The 21,445-nt window shown below is 47.7% G+C and overlaps 1 protein-coding gene across 1 annotated transcript in view; it reads right to left on the reverse strand.

Moving 5' to 3' along the window:
* Positions 1–21,445, reverse strand: part of LOC138295629 (mucin-like protein) — a 447,313-nt gene that overhangs the window by 39,732 nt on the left and 386,136 nt on the right. Inside the window, exon 19 of the mRNA XM_069234035.1 lies at positions 19,645–19,825. Within this exon, the coding sequence (XP_069090136.1) occupies positions 19,645–19,825 (181 nt within the window). The remainder of the gene's footprint in view (positions 1–19,644; positions 19,826–21,445) is intronic.

Consider the following 21,445-nt stretch of genomic DNA (forward strand, 5'->3'; position numbering starts at 1 on the left):
ATTACTTCATCTTTTGAATGGTAATGGTTCTGGTAGAGCATCTTCTTGTTTAGTGAGGTTACTTTCAAAGTTGCAGGAGTTTGATTTTATTCTTAAGTATATTTCTGGTGGCAGAAATGTTCGTGCTTATTGTCTCTCCAGGTTGCCAGTTATATATGAAGCAGATGTTGACGATTCTGATTAATGTGATTGTGTCATTGCTCTAGTCCATTATCACATAAGGTTTGGGTCACAGCAGCACAAGAATATAAAACTTTAGTAGAGGTTAAGACTTTCTTAGATAAAGGTTGGCCAAAAGAAAGGAATGTAATTGCAAGTTTACATCCATATGTGCAAGTATCTGATTATAAAGTTTTTCTTTGATGATGTATTATTACGTGGTGCATTCCTCCTGTTTAGTTAAAAGACTTTCTCATTAAAGAGGCACACAAGAGACATTTAGGAGTTAGCAATACCTGCAAAACTATCAAGCAGTTTTATTGGTGGCCAGGATTGGAAGTTCAAGTGGTTAGATTTATTACTGAATGTACAACTTGCCTGATTTCGGATAAACATTGGAAACCTATAAATACTCCACTTTTCAATGTTCTGTTACCACAAGAAGCTTGGCAGAAAGTAGCTTTTTGTGGGACCTTTCGTAGCACTTCTACTATCACAAAGGTATATTATGGTTTTGGATGATTATTTTTCAAAGGGCTCTATGTAGGTTTTACTTCTATTCCAAACGCTGATTCTATTTTAACATTGCTAGCTAAAATGTGCTCAATTGAAGGAGCACCTAAGGAAATAGTTACTGACAATGGCACACATTGTCTTTCACATAAAATGAAAGATTTTATTGAAAAACACCAGATAAAACATATTAGGGTGGCATTATATTCTCCTTCTGCTAATGGCTTGGTGGAACGTATGAACAGATTTCTTAAAGAAGGAGTTCAGACTGCTTTGGCAAGTAGTGATGATGTCAAAGCTTTTTTGCAACAGAAAATGTGGTCATATTTGATTACTCCCCAGAGTACCACGCGTGTGTGTCCATTTGCTCTTTTACGTAAGAGATTTCCTAGGTGTGCTATTTGTCCACACTGGTTGAGGAAGTTCAACAGGACAGGTTAGAAGATATTTCTGAACTTAAGGCTACAGTACTAAGGAATCAGGTCCCTTCATAGGAACTATTTATTAGGAAACACAGAAATAAGGTTGTTCGACCTAGTGATTGGGGATTGGGTACTAGTGAAAATTCCTGCGAGAGTGAGGAAAGGTCATTATAAATTCATGTCACCTGTACAGGTTGAGAAAGTTGCGAAGGGTTCCACTGTGTTGAAAAATAAAGGGTGGTGGATAAAAGATATCTTTTCAAAGTAACTCTGGTTCAAACAAGAACATTTTAGCAGCCAAGAATGCTGAACCTTTGGCAGGTTACATGTTTATTGAGGATCAACAAACAGGGTGTGTTAGTTACAATTATGATGCATGTATGTCTGACTCAGTAGATTTGCCTGAAAATGAAGTGGTGTCATCATCTTCTGCAAATGGTGATCAGGCACTACATCAAGCATGTTTTGTAAATGATTCTCCCACCTGTTAGTGAGAAATGCAATGTAGGTATGCCTATCAAGCTCAATGACTACTATATTTCATGAGTTTGTTTTTCTTTATTTTCTTCTTCATTGTTAATTTGTTTCTGAAAAAGGGGGAAGGTGTTGTAGTGTGTGCTTTTGTTCTTTGAAATACATAATTAGTTCTTTGCTCGAGCACATTCGGGTGCCGGGTGTTCTTGAGGCTATATTCTAATGTAGCATTTTACTATGTCATTTGGTTTATGTTTAAAATTGGTCTCTTGATTATTTTAGCTTTAAGATTTGTATGGGTGCAGATTCGTGTGGTTGTTATCTTCAGGTAGAACAGTTTATGCTTTTCCCTGGAGGACTACGGTCGCGCTGGTTGCAGGCTCATTTTACCCTTTAAGAAGAAAAAAGGGGGTTATTCTGACCTCGGCGGTAAAAGGCTCTTACCGCCGGTCAGAAGACCGCCATTCTACCGCCGCGGCCGCGGTAAACCGCCACGGTCATTCTGACCTACAACTGCCAAACCGCCAAAAACCCGACATCCACGGAAGGCCGCCTCATCAGCGGTCAGCGATAAACTGGAGATGACCAAACCTCCACCGTCACGCCAACACAAACACGGCCATGCCATTACGACCCACGAATCCACGCGGCGGTCTTTCAACCGCGGTATTCCATTGGCGGTACACCCCGCCGCGCTCAAAATGCACACACCCATACAAAACACAGCCACATTGGACAATTCCAAATACACACACCTGAGACACATACACACAACACTCCCAAACACCCATCACCATATAAAACACACACCTACATCACCCACAAACCCCCCCCAAATCGAAATTCAGAGACAAGGCGCAATACACAGAGAGAGAGGACAGGGAACGCAAACCACAACACACACAGGAACCCAACATCATCACCCACACCACATCTACGCACACATCACCACACACCACCACTCACATCACCACAAACACCACCCCACACCTCATCCACACCACCCCATGGCACCCCAAAGACACCCCAGGTTCTCAGACCAAGAACTCAGGGTCATGGTGGAGGAAATAATTAGGGTAGATCAACCAGCTCTTCGGCACACAGGTGCAGCACACCACAATAGCCAGGAAGGCGGAGCTATGGCAAAGGATCGTCGACAGGGTCAACGCTGTGGGACAGCATCCCAGAAATCAGGAAGACATCCGAAAGCGCTGGAACGACCTACGGGGGAAGGTGCGGTCGATGGTGTCAAGACACAACATCGCTGTGCAGAAGACTGGCGGCGGACCCCCACCCACTCCACCCGAATTCACAGCATGGGAGCAAGAGGTCTTGAACATCCTGCATCCTGAGGGCCTCGCTGGAGTAGGCGGAGGAATGGACTCTGGTAAGTCTAATCTCAACTACTTCACCCCCCCAACCACCAGCATGCCAACCCACACCCCCACCCTCACCCCCAACCCCCCAGCACACATCCTCCCTGCCAATGTCTCACCAGCACAACCCACCCAACACAACACCAATCCCTGAATGCCAACACAAACCATGGACACCCATCACCTAAGCATGACCACTGCACATACCCATCCCCCCCCACAAACCACCCTCACAACTCCTCCCACAAGGGAATGCCAGCACTGGGGGACAAGGGCACCCACAAATCGCACGCCATGGCACACACAGAAGCAATAACCATACTCTTTTACCCCTGCAGGGCCCGAACGCCAACACACCGGCCAGGAGGGTCCAGATTTGTCCATCCCACCCCCAGAACAGGCCCCCAGTGATGACAGCAGCTCTGTCGACCTAGAACCTGATGACCAGCCCGGACCATCGGGGACCTCTGGACAGTCGGTTCCCCACACACAGACACAGGCCACAGCAGACCCAACCCCCTCTGGGAATACCAGCACAGCTCCCACCCAGCAGGCCCATGCCTCTGTCTCCAGGACGCGTCAATCAGCGGTGTGTCCGCCACTACAGGGCACCCAGGCTGACCCACCACCCCAACAACAACAGGGACCTGGGGGCAGTGGTAGTGGGCACACCGTCCAGGGGACAGAGGCCCGGGGAAACAGGGGAACTGGGAGGGCTGCTGTGCGAGGGGGGGGGGACCAGCCCAGGGAACCCACTCTCCAAGAGGCTCTCACCACCATCATGGGAGCATACCACCACTCCCAGGAGACGATGGCGACGGTACTGGCCAGGTTCCAGGAGATCCAGGCACAGCAGGAGGAACGGTACATGGGGTTCAGAGACGAACTCAGGAACATCGGTTCCGCAATGGGGACCATCGTCCTGGCCCTCGAACAGCCTTCCACCTCCGCCGGCGCTAGTGGACAGGAGGCCCCCACACAACGACAGGCCACCAGAACCCCACCTCCTGCTGAAGATCAACCACCCCGCAAGCGGAACCTGAGATCACACAAGAAGACAGAGTAGGATGCCAAGACCCCCGCCAGCATAAGATACCCCCTGATGTCATCCCACTGTCCCACATTGTCACCCTGTCAAACCTTAAACAGCCCCTGCTCCATCCTTCCACAGGCATATGGACAATGCACCTGTGAGACTGAGAACTGGACTCTGCCATGGACATTACTCCACCCCCACCCATCACCGTTTTACTATCATGGACCTATATGCAGCACTTAAAATAAATCACCAATTGCACTTCAAAAATCAGGAGTCTGCTTGTATTCTTAACAAATGTATTACACATAACGGTGCAATAATGTTCAGTTACATTGTGATGACAACATACCAATGTCAATAAGCATTAGTCCATGGGCAAACAAAGCAGAAGTCACGCTGTGGGTCATACAGCTCTGAAAAGGGAAGGGAAAGTCAAAAATCAGTTAAAAGGAACTGGGGGGAAACACAGAAAGTAGAGATGCAGGAGGCCAGAAGTAAATGTAAAATGGCGTGGGTGATTCTTACCTGTGTGCTACTGAAAATACTGTTGTATAACTGTGTCCCTGTTGTCCGTGTCGTCCCCATCGTCTTCCTCCTCTTCACTCTCCACAGGCTCCACAGCTGCTACAACACCACCATCTGGACCATCCTCCTGCAGGAAAGGCACCTGGCTTCGCAATGCAAGATTGTGAAGCATACAGCAGGCCACGATGATATGACACACCTTCTTTGGTGAGTACATGAGGGATCCACCTGTCATATGCAGGCACCTAAACCTGGCCTTCAGGACCCCGAAGGTCCGTTCTATAATCCTCCTAGTTCGCCCATGTGCCCAATTGTACCGTTCCTCTGCCCTGGTCCGGGGATTCCTCACTGGGGTCAATAGCCAAGGCAGGTTGGGGTAACCAGAGTCACCAATTAGCCACACACGGTGTCTCTGTAGCTGTTCCATCACATAAGGGATGCTGCTATTTTGCATGACATACGCGTCATGCACTGACCCAAGGAACTTGGCATTTAGATGGGAGATGTACTGGTCAGCCAAACAGACCACCTGGACATTCATCGAATGGTAATTTTTTCTATTTCTGTACACCTGCTCATTGTCTTTTGGGGGTACTAAAGCCACATGGGTCCCATCAATGGCACCAATGATGTTGGGGATATGTCCAAGGGCATAGAAATCACCCTTCACAGTGGCCAAATCACCCTCCTCAGGGAAAACAATGTAGCTCCGCATGTATTTCATCAGGGCAGACAACACTCTGGACAAAACCTTAGAAAACATAGGCTGAGACATCCCTGATGACATGGCCACTGTTGTCTGAAAAGACCCACTTGCCAAAAAATGGAGTACTGACAGAAGCTGCACCAGAGGGGGAATTCCTGTGGGTTGGCGGATGGGGGACATCAGGTCTGGCTCCAGCTGGGCACACAGTTCATGTATAGTGGCTCGGTCAAGTCGGTATCGAAGTATAATATGTCGTTCTTCCATTGTCGACAGGTCCACCAGCGGTCGGTACACGGGAGGATTCATCCTTCTCCTCGCAAGTCCCAGCGGACGGTGCCTAGGAAGGACAACATGGAGTCCAGAGTCAAGCAACCCACAGGTACGTTCACCCAGCTTGCACAGTACACGAATCGCTATGCATTGAAAGGCTTGTATGAGTGGCAATGCAAGGCCTAGGCCTGTGTGACGCAGTAGTAATTAAGCCATGTGGGCCCTTGTAATGGCGGCTGCCTGACCTGAGAAGTGTGACAGTGGGATGTGAGGTCAACGCGCTGGCGTGGCACACCGTGGCGGTAGGCGGTCGAAGACCGCAGTGCGAAGGCGCATTGGTTCACATTGCACCCTATGGGTCTCAGGAGCCAATGACGATGTGCGCCGGCGGTCGCGGTATGCACCGCAGCGGTACGCACCGCCGCGGGCGTGCCCGAAATTTTCTAACTGCTTAATCACTCGAGACCTGATCATCCACAGGAGAGGACCTATACTGCAAGTGCTGCTGTGACCTCGGTCTGGAAGAGACAATGGCTGCAGCGACTGGGGAATGGGCCCCTGCCTTCACTTCAGAAGAGTTGGAGAATCTTGTGGATGGGGTCCTGCCCCAGTATGCGCTACTCTACGGTCCTCCAGACCAACAGGTAAGTACACTGGGTGCACGTTGAATGGGCTATGCCTGGGTTGTGTATGGTGGATGTAAGATGGTGGGGTGGGGAGAGAATGAGGAGTGCAAGGCACGACAGATGAGAGCATGTGCCACATGGCAAGGTTGGGGAGGGGGGGCAATCACATCTAACATGCAGAAAAATTTGGAAATTTCCTTTCCCACCCTGTACATGTCAAATAGGTCAGCGCCCATCAGAAAGTCGACATTTGGCGTGCCATCACCAAGGAAGTCCGGGCCCTGGGGGTCCACAACAGATGGGGCACCCACTGCCGAAAGAGGTGGGAGGACATCCGCCGCGGGACCAGGAAGACCGCCGAGTCACTGCTGGGGATGGCCTCCCAGCGTAGGAGGGGTGCCAGTCGTACCTTGACCCCCCTGATGTCCCGGATCCTGGTGGTGGCCTACCCCGATTTGGATGGGCGCGTGAGGACATCACAGCAGACACAAGGGGGTGAGTACCAGCACATTCTGCTATCTTTACGCGCAGTGGAGGTGTCTGGGTGGGGGAGGAGGGCTGTGGGTGACATTAGGCCAGGGCGCTTTCTGTAGTGTAGTCCCCTCCTTTAGGCATGGCCCTGTGCCCCCGCCCCCCACCTCTGTAGGGTGCCAAGTACAGCAATCCATGGTCCAGCATCACCCATGTGTGCATTTGTTGTCCATAGACCTGTAGGCCTAGTCACAAGTACTGAGTAGTGTACCCCGATTGCGCAGCGTGGTACTGGAGGCTCCTGTGTCTGTCCTCTCCGACAACGGTGTTGACAATGCATGCACTCAACCTGTCTTTATTTCTCCCCCCACCCTTTTTCTTTATCTTCTTGTGCATGTGTGCATTAGCATCATCAGGCGGAGGAGAATTGGCATCGGAGCACGAGGGAGCTGCAACTCACAAGGCCCCGGTGGGCCATGCTACAGACACTGAGGTCACCAGTGATACGGAGGGCGAGGGGAGCTCCACAACGGGGACCCGTGGTGACACCAGCGACACTGACACGTCCTCGGAAGGGAGCTCCCTAGCGGTGGCGGCAACATCCGTGCCCCCGCCTCAACAGGTACAGCCGCCACCCAGCGCAACAGCTTCGCCCTCCCAGCAGCCCCTCAGCCTTCGTTCCGTGCCCGCTCGCCCAAGAAGGCGGGCATCTCCTTCGCCCCAGGCACCTCAGGCCCTGCCCCAGTTACCCCTGCTGCCCTCAGTGAGGAGGTCATTGACCTCCTACAGACCATCATTGTTGGGCAGTCTACCCTTTTGAATGCCATCCAGGGGGTAGAGAGGGAGGTGCATCGGAGCAATGCATACCTGGAGGGCATTCATTCGGGTCAGGCTGCCCATCAACGATCGTTCAATGCTCTGACCTCAGCACTGACGGCAGCCATTGTCCCTGTTTCCAGCCTCCCTCTTCTAACTGCCTCCACCGTCTCCCAGTCTCCTGTTCCTCAGCCTATCCCATCCACACCATCAGACCAGCCTGCACACACCTCAACACCCAAGGGCAGCTCATCCAGACATAAGCACCACAGATCCCACAAGCATTCACCCAAGCAACATCCAGATGCAGCCATGGCAACAGTCACTACCACCTCTGTGTCCCCCTCCTCCTCGTCTCCCTCCTCCCTCCCTGTGACGTCTCCACTCACACCTGCATGCACACCACCATCAGCCAGTACTTCCATCACCACCACACCCTCCAGTACAGTCCACACATGTGCAGTCACCACCCCCACTGCCATTTACACGTCCCCTGTGTCCTCTCCCACTGTGTCTGTCACCCCCTCTTCCAAAACACACAAACGCAGGCAGCCACCCACACAACAGCCAACCACCACACGACAGCCTACGTCACAAGCACCTGCACCCATAGACAGCACACCTGACTCTCCTACAACCACATCCTCTCCCTCCACTCCCATACCCACTGCACAATACCCTTCCCATTGCTCCAAAAAAACTTTTCCTCTCCAAAGTTGACCTCTTTGCACCACCTGACCCACCCCCTTCATCTGGTAAGAGTCCGAAGAGCACCTCAGCCACCACCAGCCCTGCATCAAGTCTGACCATTGTGCACGGGTTTTGGAGTCCACCCTTTCCCAGCACAGATACATCGGCCAGCAGCAAGGGGACAGCCAGCCCCCCCCCTGGAAAGAGAACCCGTAAAACCAAGGCCCGCCGTGAGAAGGCTGACACGGCTGCCCCCAAGGAGCAAAATCGTGGCCCGTCACCTGCCACAACATCAAGGGGAGGCAAGGGCCAGAGAGCCTCATCGAAGGAGGGCAAGGGCAGCAGGGCGGAGAAGTCAGCCAGCAGGGGCGCGGACCAGGAGGGCCCCACAAGCCCCATCCCGGGTATGACGGAGGACACCCACGGGCCCAGGACTCTGTCACAGGAGGGTCCAGCAACTGCACGGTCGGAGGGCGACTAAGCAGGGAGTCCTGGCCAGGTCTGGCTCCCATGATAGACAAGAAAGGCACCGCTGAACAGGGCCCCGCCGTGAAGACAGGCACCGCTGAACAGGGCCCCGCCGTGAAGACAGGCACCGCTGAACAGGGCCCCGCCGTGAAGACAGGCACCGCTGAACAGGGCCCCGCCATGAAGACAGGCACCGCTGAACAGGGCCCGCCGTCTCAAGCACCGCTCCGCTGGGCCCTTCCTGTCAAGCACCGCTCCGCTGGGCCCTTCCTGTCAAGCACCGCTCCGCTGGGCCCCGCCGTCTCAAGCACCGCTCCGCTGGGCCCTTCCTGTCAAGCACCGCTCCGCTGGGCCCTTCCTGTCAAGCACCGCTCCGCTGGGCCCCGCCGTCTCAAGCACCGCTCCGCTGGGCCCTGCCGTCTCAAGCACCGCTCCGCTGGGCCCCGCCGTCTCAAGCACCACTCCGCTGGGCCCTTCCTGTCAAGCACCGCTCCGCTGGGCCCTTCATGTCAAGCACCGCTCCGCTGGGCCCTTCCTGTCAAGCACCGCTCCGCTGGGCCCTTCCTGTCAAGCACTGCTCCGCTGGGCCCTTCCTGTCATGCACCGCTCCGCTGGGCCCTTCCGGTCAAGCACCGCTCCGCTGGGCCCTTCCTGTCAAGCACCGCTCCGCTGGGCCCTTCCTGTCATGCACCGCTCCGCTGGGCCCTTCCTGTCAAGCACCGCTCCGCTGGGCCCCGCCGTCTCAAGCACCGCTCCGCTGGGCCCTTCCTGTCAAGCACCGCTCCGCTGGGCCCTTCCTGTCATGAACCGCTCCACTGGGCCCTTCCTGTCAAGCACCGCTCCGCTGGGCCCTTCCTGTCAAGCACCGCTCCGCTGGGCCCCGCCGTCTCAAGCACCGCTCCGCTGGGCCCTTCCTGTCAAGCACCGCTCCGCTGGGCCCTTCCTGTCAAGCACCGCTCTGCTGGGCCCCGCCGTCTCAAGCACCGCTCCGCTGGGCCCTTCCTGTCAAGCACCGCTCCGCTGGGCCCTTCCTGTCAAGCACCGCTCCACTGGGCCCCGCCGTCTCAAGCACCGCTCCGCTGGACCCTTCCTGTCAAGCTCCGCTGGCCCATTGACAGTGCCGGTTCTGTGTCGAGCTAGTGTTCACGCTGCACTCTGGGCACCCTGCCTCCTCCATGACCAGTGGAGTCTGTAATCCACCTGATGGACTGTGGCTTTGCACTCCCCAGGATGGCACAGTGGGCAACCCACCCACTGTAGAGACTTGAGAGACTGTGGCTTTGCACTCCCCAGGATGGCACAGTGGGCATGGTGGCCCCTTCGTGGTTCTGGCGTCGTGGACTCCTGTGGCTGAGGTGCCCCCCTTCCCTTCCCCCTGAGGTGCCTGTAGTTTTGTCATCTGATGCCCCAGCAGTGTTCTCTCCAACGGACTCAGGTCTCCTGTGTGGGCTTTGCCCATGTGTTTGGTAGACATTGGCCCACGGACTGTGAATATTTGACACACTGAGCAGGACTTATTGACTATGTACATAGCTTTCGCACTGTTCATTATTTTTGCTTTGATATTTCATAATGATAATTTTCCATGACTTCAATGAACCTAATTTATACATAAATTTAAATTAACATTTTGATTATGTCTTTGCATTTTTCAAGGGGTTTGGGGGGTGTCACTCAGTTGTTGCTCTGCATTGGTATGTTGGTAGTTGGGGGGGGGGGGTGTATGTGTGTGCCCGTAACCTTTCGTCCTCCCCCCTCCCCTGTGTTGTAGGTGCAGTACTCACCGTTGTCTTCTGCGCCGGAGTTCGTACTCGTGGTAGATGAGCAGGTAGACAAGCTGGTAGGATGTTTAATTCGGGTTCCATGCTGTCCTCCGTCCTCGTGGAGTGTATAGAGGTGAGCGTTTTCCCGTTCGTAGTCTGTTTCCGCCGTGTTTTTATCGGCGGGGCTCCCGCCCCGGAAAAGGTGGCGGATTGGTGAGTTGTGATACTGTGGGCGGTACATTGTCTGCCGCCTGCCTGTTGGCGGTGACCGCCGCGCTGTTTGTCTGTCCCGCCGTGTCGGTCGGAGTGTTAAAGTGGCGGGCTGTGTTGGCGGTTCCCACCAGGGTCAGAATTCCATTTTTTTGACCGCCTGCCTGTTGGCGGTTGGCCGCCGCTTTATCACCGACCGCCAGGGTTGGAATGACCGCCAAAGTGTCTTCTGATCCCAATTTTGTTTTACTTGGATTAGTTTATATGGCAACATTTTCACAACAGTTCACTATAACATAGTTTTCCTCCTCTTGTGATTTTCAGAGGTTTTCAGCAATAATGATTACACAATGGTGTCTGAAGCGTCCTGCTTATCCTTAGAGTCTATTAGGTAGCCTGACAATAAATGTGGACAACTTCACATTTTGATTTGTTCTGTTAAGAACATTCATTTTAGGATCAAGAAACATAACAGGATCACCACCACTTTAACATATGCCGTGGATTGTCTTAATAGCTGTTAAATATAACTACACTTTCAAAAATTATAAACTACAGTTTCGCCAAATTCAGCCTAAACCTAGTAAGCTAATGGTGAAATATGTTTAATCGAATAAGTGTATATTTGGAGGTCTCCATTTTACAGTGTACATTTGTAATTATATGTTTAATATTTTACTTTAATATTTATTTGTTTATGAATTAAATCCATGAAAGTCAAATTCCGGAGTTAGCGGAAGGGACATGACATGCCCTTTGACATCCACTTTCACTCATAAACACATACTTACACATACACACAAATTCACACCTACATTTACCGTCTCTCACATAAACACTCTCACCCGCAAGCACACACACAACATACATTTAAGAGTTTTTTTTAAATTACCTCAGTGACCATGGGAGGGCATGTTCCAGCTAATTGTGCTCAACTTTTATTACCCTAATAGTGAATGATATGTTATTATTCACCATTAGTGTAATAACGAATTGACAGAAAACAAAGAGACGAGCTGCCACTGTGTTCCTGCCACGGATTTGCCACCTCTGAAGCCAGGGGTCGCAAGGGCAGTGACAGGGCTAGCAAAGAGCAAGCCAGGCATCGCAGCTGCGACTCTTGGTGACTCCTAAATGACGCCCATGGCTGTATCCCACAGCACTTCGCGATGCAGGAAACTGTACTATGTGCTCTCACTTGCTGAGGGACCGAAGGTAAATACAACAGCCACCAACCAACAAGATGCATACTTCCCCTTCCGAACTGCTAGAATTCCTTCCGGGTGACAAGCAGCATCCGCATTGCTATTTGAATATTGTAAGAAATAGTTGGCATGCAGCATGCTCCGTGAGCCGAGGTGGTAGTGGAAACGTTGTGGCTGCAGCGGCTCCACCTCCTCTAAATAAATCCTCCTAACTTCTAATCTGTAGCTTACTGGAAAAAAAGCCTGAGTGGAACAATAAGCACTACCTTGTTCATCCTGACAAAAATGTGCCTTCCTTAAAGAAACTGGTACAAGTTCCACTTAATTAACTATCTGGAGCACTTGAAAATTAGCCTTTGCAACTATACAGTCACCTTAATGAATGTACATTCATTTTAACCAACGTACATTTGAAACCACAGAGTACACCTGAAATTACAATTGTACAATCACACCAAGTATTATTGTACGTTTGGACCAATAAATGTACATTCATAAAAAAAGCACATTCAAACGTCATCCACACATCACATTAATAGGATTCAATCAACATGTACCAAGTGATCTTGATCATAAATATTTCCTGTACATGCCCTACTACTTTATAGACATATAAAGCTAATTCCTTATTATGTGCTTATTGTGTGCGATGTACTCTGAGTTAACAGTAGTATTGGTGCAGCCTATAGCATGTAAAATGTTTCTCAAAGGCTTTGAAATAAAATACATAATATTGCTGAACAAAATCCTAAACTTGAAGGTCATGGCTCCTTAGATTACTCAGGAATAATTAAGATGTTTGGCTTGCATTTGTATGCGATTCCTTTAAAAAAGCATCTTCCCAATTCCTTTGGGACTTGTTTTATGTATTGCAGCCTACACCCATTATTACTTTACCTTCCATAGATAACTTTTTTGTTTTTCATTAAACAATATGTATATTAACTTATGTTTATGTAGTGCTTGCTAAATTATATGTAGGTAAATTGTACAACTACAAACAACACTATTCCTATTAATTAACTGAGTAATGCCCATGTTTAGGCTGACCTGTTTTCAATGTATATTTTTGTGGATTTCAGTGATGTTTTCTCAGTGTTTGCCAAAACTTTTGAAATCAGTGTTTACCAGTACTTATTTAGCTGCATGTTTTTTTTTTTTTTTATATAGTGGTTGTTATGTAGCAAATATTTATTGTAAAGGATAATGTTTGCAGGATATGTAGTATCTTCCTACTGGCAGTGTGGTCAATCAACTTTTACTAAACTGTTTTAACCATATAAAGTATATTTGCTGGAAATGGCCCTCTCTGCAGGGTCACCCTCAAACACTTTGCCTTTCACCCTCCACTATTTGCTGAATTTGTTTTTGTTGACCTTGGGGCTTTGCAATTTACAACCTTTGCTAACTAGTGCTAAAGTGATTATGCTCTCTCCCTAAAATATGTTCAAATTGGGTTTTATCCTATTGGCACATTTAACTTACTTGTAAGTCCCTTGTGGTGTGGTCTGCTATAAACACAGGACCTGTAAATTAAAAGCTACCAGTGGGCCTGCAACACTTATTGTGCCAGCCATTTCAGTAACACTTTAAAATGTGTTCCCAGGTCTGCCAGTGCAGCCTAAATGCAGTGTTATACACCCATGACGACTTGGCATTTAAACTCTCTTACCAAACCATAAACTCATCTTCTGTACAAGTCACCCCTATGGTAGGCCCTAGGTACCTCATAGGGTAGGGTGCTGTGTAAGTAAAAGGTAGGACATGCACATTTAAGTTTTACATGTCTTAGTTGTGAAAAATTCCCAAATTTGTTTTTCACTACTGTGAGGCCTATCCCTCACATAGGATATTATTGGGGATTCCTTATTACATTTAATGGGCGGTAATTCCTAATTGATAAGAGGATGTGACATGCTTGGTACCTCTGGAATTGTAATGATAAAGCCTCTTTAATGGCAAAGTTAAATTTATCATTACAATTTTGAAAATGCCACTTTTACAAAGTTGACATATTCCTGCTCTTAGCCCGAGTTCCTGCAGCCTGTCTCACATTGATTGTATAGGTTAGATGACAACTGGCGTTTGCGTATTCCTTCTAGACAGCCACAAACAATGAGAACTTAAATGTGACTTGATGAGTCTCAATGGGCCACTAACCGTCTTGATGGGGGCGTAGCTAAGCACTGCATTACTTACACCTGAGTAGGCTGTGTCCTCTCCCCACACAAAGGGCTGCATACTCCCTCTGCAGTGAGTCTGAAACCAGGGCAGGAAAGGAGGACCTCTGTGCACTTCAAAAACCCTTCTTCAAAGTCCCCATCACTTCAAAGGCACCACTGAGTATAAGAACTGGGCCTCAGACCCTACCACTTCAGTACACTTCTGGACCTGTGGATACTCTGCTAGGAAGAAGTACTGTTGTGCTGCTGGAGGACTGCCACTCTGCTGGACTACTGCTCTGAAAGAACTTCTTTATTGCTGTGCTGACCTGCTGCCTGCTGTTCCCCTTGCCTGGGTGACAAGGACTGGACCCACATTACTTGAAACCAACACCCAAAGGCCAGCTGAATGGTCTTCTGTTTTCTGAAGTCTTGGGGATATAAAAGACTTCCAACTCACTTGCTACAGCACCTGGACTCTGCCAATTGTGAGTCTTGCCCTGCAAAGTGATATCAATACAGTCCTGGGCCCCTGGAAGTGTGTATAAAGTGCTGCTCCAACAAGAATCCATGCATCACTGCTTTTGTACCGCTCAGAACTGGTGCATCTCCATTGACGCAGTGCATCACTGCTGCAAGGATCGAGTGCATCAGATCGCCATCAGCATGGCGCATCACCTCCATCTCCCATGCATCTCCAGCTTTGCACAGTTTGGAACCCAAGCATTGCCTCCATCCTAGGGATCGACCACAGTGCATCACCTCCCCTGCTCCTCGCATCTCCCTCAACGTCAATGCAAACAAGGTACTTTGTAGCGGGACAAGGCAGGTCCCTAAATCCAATCCGCCCTCCATTGTGGTCAGCCTGAACTTTTGGATTTGACCCAGTCTAGCATGCCCAGATAGCCCCAGTTGATGCTTTATGCTTTTAAGCACTACATTTCAGTTTATTCTTTATAAATGTATATCTCAAGTTCTACTTATTGGATTTCTGTTATTTCAGTCTTGTTTTGGTCATTAAATGAAGCTCTAGTTCACTTACACATTCACTCCTAAGTTAAGCCTGCCTGCTCTCTGACAAGCTGCCAGGGGGTGAGCACAGGTTAATTTAAGGTGTGTTTTCGATTTACCCTGACTAGAATTGTGGTTCCTGCTTAGACGGGGTGCATACCTCTACCAACCAGAAACCCAATTTCTAACAGTATTTCACTGAAACTCTCAGTAACATCGCATTGCCCTCTGTCACATCTCAGTACCTCTCACACTGACTCTATCAAGACTCTTGTTTACTAATTGATTAACGGATTCAAAAATAAGACTGATGTATGCAAATGTATTATTAAACAAATGCCTGAACACCGTCTGGGTCATTCGTCTATTACTTAATGAATATTATGATATTGTAGGATTGGTCAGCTCTGCCAACTGCATAGTACCTTGTGAAACTTTTAAAGGTCACCTTCTTACAATATTGATTTGTTAGAAAAAGGGGCTAATGTGTCAAAGGGTTGTACCAATTCTGTGCCTGTGGATAAATGTGATTGTACATATTGGCCAATATATTTAGGATATATCTTCAAATAAAGGGGGGCCCAAATAATCCTTATAGAAACTGGGCAAATGCCATAGCTATGAAAGAAAGGGATTCTTCATAGGGATACACTCAGCAATTATTGTGTCTACAATAATCACATCATCTTATTGGATCCGCAGTATTATTCACCCAAAGAAGATTGTATCAAGTAATATAGCACACATCCTTTCACATCAAGGTAGGAAAACAAATAAATCTTCATATATGTCAGGTTCTGACATATTTGCATAATATTTACATCACAGTTAGTTTAATAATTTGATAATAACGACCATTATTCATACAGATCCAAAAGCACTTCATCCTTGTTGTACAGTCTTTAAATCTCAGGATGTCCACTTGTTGGATTTGTTTTGTGGTACAACCTATATTAAGACGTGAAGGTGGTGTTAATGTCCAATATGTAATGGAACCGTTTCCTCCAGGTGTAAGTCCTTGTATGTTTTTCTTGTAATTATTGGTCGTGCTCCTATGGGTAAGTGTTGATGTGTTTCATCCTATGTGTAAAGGCCTCCTCAGGACAAACAATAAAATTACAAGAGTTGTCAAAACATTAAAATATACTCAGAACATGCCTACTATGTCTCATATGTGCTCCAGCCAAATGAATGTCTATGGTCTCCACTCCACACACTCAAGCAAGTCCGTGACTCCTGGCACCAAGGCGTGAATCTGTGTTCGAAAGCATGCAACCTAAACATGCAAATAGGGAACTATTACAAAAAGTTGGATACTAATGTGTAAATATTGTCCCATAGACATGTGCTATGTTGATATATTGTGCTTTTATCCTGTGAGTACAAAATGAGACAAACTAATTGTCCTGTAGAATACCTCAAAAGTAGGCACATTTCCTGACCAACAAATGAAGATGCAGTAGGCTGAAAATCAAACAAGGGACAGCAAGGCACACAGAAACCTGGTTGCACCAGGGAAACAACTTGCTCGAGGGCACCACATCCATTAAGGCATTGCACTAAACTAAGGATCTTTTGGAGGGAGGCCTGCAAAGAAGTTTCAAACATAGCAAACATAAGGGCCCATATTTATGAAAAATGAACCAAAACTGCGCTAACGCAACGCCGGCTAACACCTTTCTTTAGAGCCATTTTTGCACCATATTTATTTAATCACAATGGATGGGGCTAAGGAATGGCTAGCATCTAAAACAAAGCCGCTAGCCGGTCAGGGATGGAGTTAGGGAAAATGGAGCTAGTGGGTCTGAAATTACGTTAGGCTGGTTAGCGGCAAAAAATATGCCGCTAACCAGCCTTGTGTCATTTTTTGACGCCCAGGCAGCAAAAAAATGACTCCTGTTTAAGTGTAGACAGGAGTCATTACCACCTCCCCACTGCCCACCACAGAGGACTAGTGTCCCCTGGAAAGCCCAACATACCCAGTGCCAGGCAGGGGTCCCCATGTAAGGGGCCCCCAATGGCACTTACAAAAAAAACTTGATACTTACCTAAGCTTATCTGCGATTGGGTCCCTCTCCTGTGGTGTCCCTGTGGTGTGGGTGGTGGTGTTCCTGGGGCTTGGGGTGGGCATCTTTGTGCCCATTCCAAGTGTGTTCCACCATGGAAATGGGCCTACCTGCACCCTAATGCCTGGTGTGACCCAAGTGTTAAATAAGGGCACTAAGCGGGCTTAGCCCCATTATTAAGGTCTGCCTCCTCCTTGCGTGTCATTTATGCGCCTGGAAATAAATATGGTGCTAGGAGGTTAGCATTGTGTTTAGGATGGGAACACTTACCTTGCATCTCATTGACGCAAGGTGGTTTCGCGCATCCTAAACCTGGTGCTAGCTCCAATATTTTGACGCTAGACGGGTCTAGCATCAAAATATAAATATAGAGTTAGGTTCACGCCATTTTAGCGCCAAAATAAATGCCGCTAAAGTGATGCTAACCATCCATAAATATGGGCCCAGGTTTCCAACCTCAGCTACTGGAAATGGGACTGAGAAAACGAGCAATGATCTGATCTCCCTCCTATTGTTCGCTCCTAAACAATATTTCTTGTGTAAGTGGGTATCCATAAGGTATCACATACTATAACAGCACCGAAATGCACCTTGGAAAGTTTTGGGGGAAATTACTGACATTCTTCACCATGGATGTCAGAGAATTATTGTCCATTTACCTTGAGGGACAATTCAGACCATTTCACCACGAAGACCATGGCAAATGCAGCAGTCACTTTAGCACATGCACGGCCTTTATATACAACCCACATTTTGGCTAGGGGGAGGTGCTCTAGGAGTAACGGATTGGATTGCAAGTGGAGGGTTATATTTAGCTGTTCTATTTGTTTCCCTTAAACTATTGACATAAATCTTGATAAAAAATATTGAACCATTAAATTGAAATTGCTTGCTTCACAAGGTCTTTTAGTCACCTAAGTGTGGCTCAAATGGGAAAAAACCCACAATGAATGTTTCTTAATTACATATCCTTATTCACAGAATCGACATTATGGGAATTTGTGAAGCACAACATACACTTAATACAGAAGAAAATCCTCTAAAATTCTCACTGTTGTAAATTTAAGATAATGGCAACAAAACGGGATTCACAAGGAATTTGTAGGTTGTACAAACGTCAGAGACCATCCACACCTGCCTAGGTTCGTAATTATTCACAAATATTTACCATAGTAGGAATGGAAGAGAGATTTCCTAGAGTTCAAACTGGCCTTTTTGAATAGGTCATTTTATGTCAAGTTGTGTCCTTGAGTGGAGAGTGGTTGTGCCCAACTACTGCCATCACGGTGTGTTTCATTACCATGCACGAAATAAGTAGATGTAAAAATATTTGGGAGAGTAGACATATGTTGGTACTTGTGTTCGTGACATACATCACCTGGCCTGATTACTGTGGCCTCAGAAACATACTGACAATGTTGCTGGCGGGGTGCGCGATGTCCAGGAAATGGTGATTCAATGGACTGAGTCTGAGGCATGCTACAGGTCTGCCACCAGTGAGTACAGCTGTCACCTTTGTCCGGATGCACTCATCTTTCACACTCCTCTTCTCGTCCTGCCACTTCTTTTTGATCTTTCATTAGAAGTGTGTCTTCTCCTAATTGCTATCACCCTGTCATGGCGTTCTGGCACTTGTCCTGTTTGTCTGCCACCCTGATGGTGTGTGGAGAGTGTAGAGTTCACGAAAAGGTCAAACCACAAAGCTTACCAGAATGCCTACCTACTGCTCAATGATATGTCATTTCCTCTTCGGTACTTAAGGCTGAATGTTGCAAGTCGGGCTCCTGGTTGATGTGAAGTACCAGAGAAAGTGGCCAGAGCTTTGGGAGTGCTTTGGATTTTTTATTGCTTCCAAGTGTGTTTGATTGGGATCGAATGTGGATAATTATTTATTATTGATTCACAATATCTCAAGGCACCTGCAAAACATGCTATGACCAGCACACGTACACGTTCTGTTGTGCGTACTGCTGGGGTATTTTTCCATGTGGAATCTCCTGGTAGCCGCTCTTCATGCAAAGATGATGATGTACAAACCTCAAGCCGTGATTTGCATATGTAAATGGGATGGTTTGTCCTATGCCTATCCACAAGGAGTAATATGCGTTTATTTTTGGCGAAGACCAGTACATTAGAATAGATTGCACAGTCACAGAGCTAATCAGTGGCGTAATACAAAATAATGGGTCACCCTGTAAATGTTAAGAAGGGCCCTCACATGGATGTTTAGTGACCTTGGGCTGAATTAGGCCCCACTGAAGGGCAAGGGGGCCCCTAAGCAGCCGGGGGTCCACCTGTGCCGCGGGGCTGCGGGGGTCTGCTTTCTGCCATTTGTGTCTTGGCCGTGTGGAAAGTGAAGATAGGGGATTTAGCAATACTAGAGGTTTCTTCTGATGTATGTTCTATCTTCTAACAGACAATCCCCTGCACGCAGACATAATTGCACATCTATGATAGAAACCATACAATTAACTGCAATGTTTTTCGGCTGTGTAGGAAGTTAATTGACAGGTTATGGACATTTGCAATGCTTTACACGTGACATTGGTAGAGACAGACGGCCACAGTGAACTACATTTGTCTTTAAACCAAAACGGATTGGAAATACGATACCACTTTTCAGGGTGAGCACATTGAAAAAACAATGAAATATAATTATTGGTACAACGTACTCTCCAGTCCCACTCCTGTTTCTTCCACAGCAGAAGCAGAGGATGAAGAGGAGTAACAGCAGCAGCAGAAGAGGAATCCCGATGCCAAGCACTAAACCCAGGATCAGATCGTTGTATTTTCCGTCTTTTGAAATTTGAGCTGCTGAATTATTAGAATTGTTTGCATAGCCAAGTGAGGAAGCTGTTAAATGAGAAAAAAAAAACACAATTTGTTCTGTAACTCCTGCCATAGATAATGTGAAGTTATACTGTAAAGAGTTACTGTGAAAATGTCTCATCCTTATTAACTGAATACACAGATGAAACACTGCCATCCACATTCACAAGCCTCTTGTTTTCAAAGTGCATGCTTGCAAAGTGAAGAAGTGGAGCGGGAAGCACTGTGCGTTCTTTCTCTGCACAAGTATTTATTACACACACACATACGCAAGGCAGAATTTCACTCCAAGCGAGCTCTGCTATAAATTGACAGAACTGCACGTGCTCTGATGCAAGAGCCACAGCCTACTCTGCTGTTGGAAAACTTGACCCAGTTGTCCATGTCCATTCAGCAATGGGCCGCGAGGCCACATTTGTGATCGAAGCACTCTATTCCTGTTTCCTTCCTGTGATCGCATGCCGGCAAACATGTCCCTGGCACATGGAGAAAATCACTGAACCATCTGTCTTTTGCTTTTTTTTCCCACCTTTTTGGAGATTTCTGAAAAAAACATAGTAGCGTGCTTGACATTCAGTACTGATGAAAATACACCCATCAAAGCCATTTAAGTTTCATGAAATGTATCCACCATTGCATGGACGTCAATTCGCCAAAATTCCAGGGGAAGCGGAAGTGACATCACACCCAATTTCATCTTTACTTTCCCTCACACACATATGATTACACAAGCACTCATTCACTCATGCACACACTCTTTCACATAAGCACACTCTCATCCGCAAGCATGCACACAACACAACGTCCCATAAGAACGAGCTGCCCTTGTGTTCCTGGCACTGATTTTGTCACATCTGAGGCCAGGGGTCTCAGAGGCAGTGCCAGGGGTCACAAGGGGAAAGCTGGGGGTCGCAGCTGCGACCCTTGGCGACCCCTAAATGACGTCCATGCACCATTGTAGTGGATGGACCTTTATCACAGAGATCCCTGCCACAGAAGTGGTGATCCCTAAATTTGGCAGACAGAATTGCATCAGGGTGTCAGGGTCCATGGATTTTACTAACCTGAAGGTAGGAAGGTTACCTGTCATACTATGTGACTCACTTAGCCCTACAATTCCAGCAGTATATCATACCTCCTCATAGAAAAAATCATTATGATTCAGGTCCGAGATGACTGTGCAAAAATCTGCACAGTATGAATGCATTGTAAAAAAAAAATATTTTTATATATATATATATATATATACATATATATGCAAAAAACAAAGGAGAACTCTGGGAAGTTCCCAATTTTAGGTGGAAAGCTGCTCTAGTAAGGAGCACCCTGCAACACCAGCGACACTCTAGATTTGCTCACCTCAAATGTCTGCTTATCTAGCAAAGTTTTTAAGCATAGGATCAGCACAGTGCTATCCTTGCCGAGCTAGATAGTGACAAAGTCTTTTGCCATTTGTACAGCAAAATCTTTAAGCATAGGATTGACATAGTGTGATCCTCGCTGAGCTGTAAAATGACAAAAGCCATTTACCACTCCAGGCACAGTATTACAGGTTTGGACTGGTCAAATACTGTCCAAGCCAACCTGGAATGAGTAAAGCAACCCCTGACACGTGTTTCGCTCTCATTAGAGCTCTTCAGAGGA

The sequence above is a fragment of the Pleurodeles waltl genome, chromosome 5, assembly GCF_031143425.1.
Source record: "Pleurodeles waltl isolate 20211129_DDA chromosome 5, aPleWal1.hap1.20221129, whole genome shotgun sequence".
In the NCBI taxonomy this organism is placed as follows: domain Eukaryota; kingdom Metazoa; phylum Chordata; class Amphibia; order Caudata; family Salamandridae; genus Pleurodeles; species Pleurodeles waltl.